Source organism: Gossypium hirsutum, chromosome A01, assembly GCF_007990345.1.
Source record: "Gossypium hirsutum isolate 1008001.06 chromosome A01, Gossypium_hirsutum_v2.1, whole genome shotgun sequence".
NCBI classification, from domain to species: domain Eukaryota; kingdom Viridiplantae; phylum Streptophyta; class Magnoliopsida; order Malvales; family Malvaceae; genus Gossypium; species Gossypium hirsutum.
This window is the reverse complement of record NC_053424.1, coordinates 113,270,256-113,277,499: the sequence shown is the minus strand read 5'-3', so window position 1 is coordinate 113,277,499 and position 7,244 is coordinate 113,270,256. Positions and strand designations below refer to the sequence as shown.

Sequence of the window (7,244 nt, the reverse complement as noted above, 5' to 3'; positions counted from 1 at the left end):
TTGGTATTCAAAGCTCGCAATGTAAATAAAAGTTTCCTGCTTAAAGCGTCAGCAACTACATTTGCCTTACCTGGGTGATAATCAATCACTAACTCATAATCCTTTATCAATTCAAGCCACATGCGTTGTCTCAAATTCAAATCTTTCTGTGTCATCAAGTATTTCAAGCTTTTATGATCAGTAAATATCCGGCACCTTTCACCATACAAATAATGTCTCCAAATCTTCAATGAAAATACAATAGCAGCTAGCTCTAAATCATGTGTCGGATAATTTTTCTCATGTGGCTTCAATTGTCTAGAGGCATAAGCAATTACCTTTCCTTCCTGCATGAGTACACAACCGAGCCCATTCAAGGATGCATCACTGTAAATCATAAATTCTTTACCCGGTTCCGGCTGTACTAAGATAGGAGCTTCCGTCAACAATGCCTTTAACTTGTCAAAACTTTGTTGGCACTTCTCAGTCCATTCAAACTTAACATCCTTCCGTAGCAGTCTCGTCAACGGAGTAGCTATCATGGAAAAACCCTCCACAAATCGTCTATAATATCCGGCAAGACCAAGAAAACTTCTAACTTCTGATACATTTCTAGGAGGCTTCCAATCAATAATGGCTGAAATCTTACTCGTATCAACCTTAATACCTTCACCTGAGACAATATGTCCAAGAAATCCAACTTCTCGTAACCAGAACTCACTTTTGCTGAACTTGGCATACAACTGATTATCTCTCAGAATTTGTAAAACTGTTCTCAAATGCTCTGCATGCTCAGTCTCATCATGAGAATAAATCAAAATATCATCAATGAATACAACTACAAACTTATCTAAATATGGTCTAAAAATTCGGTTCATTAAGTCCATGAAAATGGCAGGAGCATTAGTCAAGCCAAATGGCATCACAAGGAACTCATAATGACCATACCTAGTCCGGAAAGCAGTCTTCAGGACATCTGACTCTTTAACTCGCAACTGATAGTATCCGGATCTCAAATCTATCTTGGAAAACACAGTAGCTCCCTTCAATTGATCAAACAAATCATCAATTCTAGGCAATGGATACTTGTTCTTTACTGTTACCTTGTTAAGTTGCCGATAATCTATGCACAATCTCATCGATCCGTCTTTTTTTTCACAAATAGCACTGGTGCACCCCATGGTGAACTACTAGATCTTACAAAGCCTTTATCTGTTAATTCCTGCAACTGAGCTTTCAATTCTTTCAATTCCAATAGAGCCATTCTATAAGGAGCAATAGAAATGGGCGTGGTACCTGGAATCAACTCAATACCAAACTCAACTTCTCTAACAGGAGGCAAACCTGGTAGTTCTTCCGGAAACACATCGGGAAACTCACATACCACAGGCACTGATTCAATTTTCAATTTTGGATCTTTAGTGTTCAACACAAAAGCAAGATAAGCTTCATACCCTTTTCTCAAGTATTTCTGAGCAGACATAACATAAATTATGGGAAATGAACTATCTGACTCTTCTGAATTAACCCGAAGAATTTCACCATTTTCACACTTCAACTCAATGAATTTCTTTCCACAATTCACTATCACATCATGAGTAGTCAACCAATCCATACCAAGAATCACATCAAACTCATCAAATGGCAATAACATGAGATCGGCCGGAAAACAGTAGCCTCTAATCATTAAAGGACAATTTCTACATACTTTATCTACTAATACATGCTTGCCTAATGGATTCGATACTTTAATCACAAATTCTGTAGATTCTATAGGCATACTTATACTAGGCATCAATTTCATACAAACATAAGAATGAGTCGAACCCGGATCAATCAGAGCAATGATATTAATATCATGTAGAGAAAATGTACCCGTAATCACATCGGGGGAGGATGCCTCTTCGCGTGCACGAATAGCATAAGTCCTTGCAGGGGCTCTAACATCTGGTCTCACAATTGAATCTCTAGAGGTACCTCTGTTACTTGCTCCTACTCCTAGTTGCCTCGGTGATCTGCCTCTAGTAGGAGCATTTCTGGATCTAGCACTCTGTGTTACCTCTCGGCTAGCCACTTCTGGACATTCTCGTACAAAATGATCTGGAGCACCACATTTATAGCAAACATTTTCGCCTGCCCGACAAGGACCATAATGAAGTCTACCACACCGTGGACACCCTGATCTACCCTGTCTGACATTACCTACACTCGTTGTCGAGGTGGTCTGAGCCTTCGGATCCTTAAATCTGCTACCTCTATTCTGACTAGATTGCCCTGCCGAAAAGCTAGATCTGGTAGAAAACTCTTTGGGCCTCTTGGATGTAGCCTGAAATGATCTGCTCATCTGTCTCTTCTTTGTATCTTGTGTCTCTGTCTCAACTTTACCTTTTCTTTTTAATAGCTCCTCTGCCTTACAGGCTCTCTCAACTAAAATAACGAACTCTTTTATTTCTAGGACACCCACTGACAGGCGGATATCATCATTTAACCCATCCTCAAACCTTTTACACATGATAGCCTCTGTGGACACACATTCTTGTGCATATTTACTGAGCCTGACAAATTCACGCTCATAATCGGTCACCGTCATATTGCCTTGTTTCAATTCCAGGAATTCCTTTCTTTTCTGGTCAATAAACCTCTGACTGATGTACTTTTTACGAAATTCTTCCTGAAAGAAATCCCAAGTAACCCTCTCTTTCGGTACAACTGATACAAGTGTCTTCCACCAGTAGTAGGCTGAGTCTCTAAGAAGTGATACTACACATTTCATACACTCCTCGGGTGTACAAGATAATTCGTCAAAGACTCTGATAGTATTTTCTAACCAAAATTCTGCTCTTTCTGCATCATCATCTTTTGTTGCTCGGAACTCTTCTGCCCCTTGTTTCCTGATTCTATCAACTGGTGGCTTTTCTCTTACCATTGTACCTGTGACTAGGGAAGCTTGAGCTGCAGGGGTAGCCTGAGAATCATGAGGGGGTGGAGGTCTAACTGCCGGATTCGTACGAACGAACTCGGCAAACAAATCATTCAAAGCTCGAAAGAGAGCTTCTCGAGTCACTCCTCCCTGATCAACTATTACTGGCCTATTCTCAGATGGCGCTGCCCCTTCTGTGGAAGTAGGCGCATTACTTTCTACATCATCATCACCAGCTCGCCCGGGATCCATTACTATAAAACAAAATGTTTATTATTAAAAAAAATTGTCAGGAGTCGTCACACTATCAAAATACAAGTATGGCATGTATAGCTAGACTTTTCTCACACTAACTATTCCGAGAACCGACTAAACCTGCTCTGATACCAATAAATGTAACACCCCCACGCCCGAAACCGTCACTGGAGTCAAGCTTGAGGTGTTACTAAACTTATATTACCTTTTAAACAACTCTAAACCACTTATTTTAATTTTTGGAATAAACTGTTTTTCTGCGTCATGGTTGCTTAAAAATTCATTTCTCGAGTTTTAAAACTCAAAATTAAGATCCGTAAATTTTTCCTGAAACTAGACTCATATATCTATCTACTAATTTTTTTTCTAGAATTTTTGACTTGGCCAATTAGTACAGTTTATTAGTTTAAGTTTCCCCTGTTTCAAAAATCAACTACACTGACCTCTTCTTACTACGAGCCATGTTTCTTCCTGTAAAAAAATCATATGACTAAGCCGTTTGTTTCTCTCAAAACTAGATTCAACAAGGATTCTAACCATATAAATTACACCTTCTAATTAGTTTTGTACAAATTATGGTGAATTTCCAAATTTGAAACAGGGGATCCAGAAATCGCTCTGACCCTATTTCACTAAAACTCAGATATCTCATAAAATATAATACCTTTACCTATTTTGCTTATTCCATAAGAAAATATACATAATAAGCTTTAATTTCATATATTATTCATCTTCAAACTATGTTTCTGCAATTTTTAGTGATTTTTCAAAGTTACATCATTTCTGTTACTTGAATCTGTTTTTTTTTAGGTTACTTTCACATTTTTCATAATTTTCATGTGATAATCATCAATCAATCATACATATTAATAAATATGTATATCATCGGCTATTTTATTAACTAATCACTAGCAAGTATTTACACATCATTCATTGTTCATATTATACCAAAAGTAGCTAAGTTTCTATACATGCCATACCCAAAACAAAACGTCTAGTTATACCGAGTTATTTCTTTGATAGCGTGATCAGCCTCCGACGTTTCCTTCGATTCCCGAGTGACTAGATAAGTACTATAAGAAGAAGAAAATAAAGAGATTAAGCACTAGGCTTAGTAAGCTTACAAGCAAATAAATCACAACATTCAACATAATGGATAATTATGCATAATATCATCTAACATCATAAATTTCTTTACTTCTCAATTTGTATTTTCTTCTTTATTCCCTTGCCTTCTTTCTTACCTGACCTTTCCTTTTTCATAAGTATAATCTACTTTTACTTTGCTATTAATTCACTGTAATTTAACTCGTATCCTGACCCGTTGAACCACTCGGAATACTAAGGATACTAGGGTCGTTCCTGTCTATCAATATCCTGCCAATGCCATGTCTTTAACATGGACTTACATGAATTATTCCTGTCTCCAATGCCATATATAATATGGACTTACATGGCTCAATCCTGTCTCCAAAGCCATATTTCTAATATGGACTTACATGGCTCATTTCTGTTCTGTCCTGTCAACCCTAATATCCTAACATTCCTAGGGTTCAACCGGAGCTTTCTAACACTTTTCCTCTGTCACTTCACCTTAAATTCGACTTTAAATATTTTCATAACATAAATATATAAATGCTGGAAATTGACAATAATAATGTAAAATAAAAGAATATTGCATTTATTTACTGTAAACTTACCTTGATACAAAATGTGACTAAACTTTACAATTTAGTCCTTTACTTTTTCTTTTCCCCGATCTACTCCCGAATTTCGTTCTTCTTGATCTATAATAGCAAATTTAACTTATTTAATATTCAAATTTATTAAAACAGTCCTTGACCCAAACTTTTGCAAAATTATATTTTTACCCCTAAACTTTCACATATTTGCACTTTTGCCCCAAGGCTCGTAAATTAAACTTCATCCTATTTTCTTATGTTTTATGACATGCTGATCATTTTTCCCTTCTATGGCAATATCAAAATCACACTCTAACATATACTTATGAATATTGGTATTTTTTTCCAATTTAAGCCCTTTTACTCGTTTTCACTTAAAACCGAGTAGCATAAGTTGTTTAACATAATTTAAAACCTCATATTCTATCATAAAACACCAAAATACACAAATTTCAGCCATGGGTATTTTTCCAAATATGAACCCTAGGCTGAATTATTGCTAGAATAAGCTTAATCAAGTTACCGGGACTCCAAAAACGTAAAGATCATTAAAAACGGGGCTTGGAATCACTTACTATAAAGCTTGAAAGTTGAAGAAACCCCAGCTATGGAGAGAGGTAAGGTTCGGCTGATAACTTGAAGAAGATGATACAATTTTATCATCTTTTTACCTTTTTATTAATGTTAATAACCAAATGACCAAAATACCCCTCCTTACTAAACTTTCAAAAATTCCTTCCATGTCCTAATTTTGTCCATGAACTTAAAATTGGTCAAATTACCATTTAAGATCTCATAATTAATATTCCAAAATAATTTCATACTAAAAACTTCTAGGATGCAAGTTTTGCAAATTATTCGATTTAGTCCCTAACCTCAACTTAAGCACTTTATGCATAGAATTTTATCACGAAATTTTCGCACAATCATGTAATCATACCATGAACCTCAAAATAATAATAAAATAATTTTTTTTTCTACCTCGGATTTGTGGTTTCGCAACCACTGTTCCGTTTATGCCTTATTTCGGAATGTTACACAATATGTGGGGTGAAACTCAAAATACACATTATTATCTCTAGCAAACTGGGTTACAGACATCAGATTTTTATGGATTTGTGGGACACACAACACATCAGATAACCAAAATAATTTAGACTGCGTAGGTAAAACACAAGTACCAACAGAAGATATTGGTGCGGGAGTGCCGTCACCAATCAAAAGAGAGGACTTACCGAAATACGGAGAAGAATCTTGAAGAGCTGAAGCATCTCGACAGACATGATTGCTAGCTCCCGAATCAGGGTACCAGGAAGCAGACCCAACAGGTACGGGTATGTATCCATCAGTGTCACCACCATTAGAACCAACCTGAGCAGTATTGACATGTGAGCCAGAATAGCCCGAATAATCAGACGCATATAAATCACCAACCCGAGGGAAACCAATACACGGATCGGAACCGCTATAAACACGAGCTCGCGGCTTCATTCTCCAAGGAATAGGTGGAGCCGAAGGATCACACCCATCGCCAACTACCGGATCATGACTCAAAGGATACCTAACTTGAACACAATTGCTAACGGGCCCACAATCATTTAAATGCCCATTGAAATTTCCAGCTCCAACCCCATTATAAGGAGCAAAAGGCCTAGAAGGGCCATAAGGGGCATCAACCAAATTCAGCCTACTAGGCCCAAGCCTAGGCAAATGGCCTTCCAAAACATTATGCTGCCCACCATAATATCTAGCTGGAGTCCAATTTTGACCAAAAGCATAATTTGGATTAAAAACATGCTGATTTTGACCAAAACCAACTTGATTTTGACCGAAGGAATGAGTGAATCTCATTCGTTGAGTGGACGGGCCTCCAACGCCATCACCAAAATCTCTTTGAGGGCAAGAGGAACCGAACAAGACCCTCCAAGAGCACGATCAACATCCGATGCCCGAGCCTCTGCCGACGACCTATCAAAATCTCGACGAAACCGGTAGTAACACTTTTGAGCAAGATGCCCAATCCAATTGCAGATCTGGCACTAAATCTGTGGCTAAAAACCACACCCACGACCACTCGCCAGTGGACGACCACCACGAGCAGAAACCGCCAATGCGGCGATAAAACACATTCAACAAGATTGGCATGCATAACAACCTCCTGGATAGCCCGTAACTGTCGATTTTCACACTCGATCAGAGCATCAATAAGACGTTGAAACGGTACCGGTTCTGATGCCAAAGACACCGATGAGACAACCGCATCAATGTAAGACGGCAAACTGGCAAGCATCACCTGTGTCTTCTCCACCTCCGAGATCCGAGTGCCAGAGGCCGCCAACAGAGCACAGAGATTTTTAATCTTAGGAACATAATCTTTAATAGATAACGCACCTTTTTTAAGAGAATAA

General features: G+C 38.0%; 1 protein-coding gene across 1 annotated transcript; it reads right to left on the bottom strand.

Annotated features, from left to right (window-relative positions):
• Positions 1–5,850: 5,850 nt before the first annotated feature.
• On the bottom strand, positions 5,851–6,687 carry LOC107930473 (uncharacterized). The gene has a single exon (XM_016862143.1). The coding sequence runs from the start codon at positions 6,685–6,687 to the stop codon at positions 5,851–5,853; it is 837 nt and encodes a 278-aa protein (XP_016717632.1).
• Between the last annotated feature and the right edge of the window lie 557 nt (positions 6,688–7,244).

Excerpts from the sequence above, each read along its gene's own strand:
- LOC107930473 (XM_016862143.1), bottom strand. The coding sequence starts at position 6,687 with ATGAGATTCACTCATTCCTTCGGTCAAAATCAAGTTGGTTTTGGTCAA.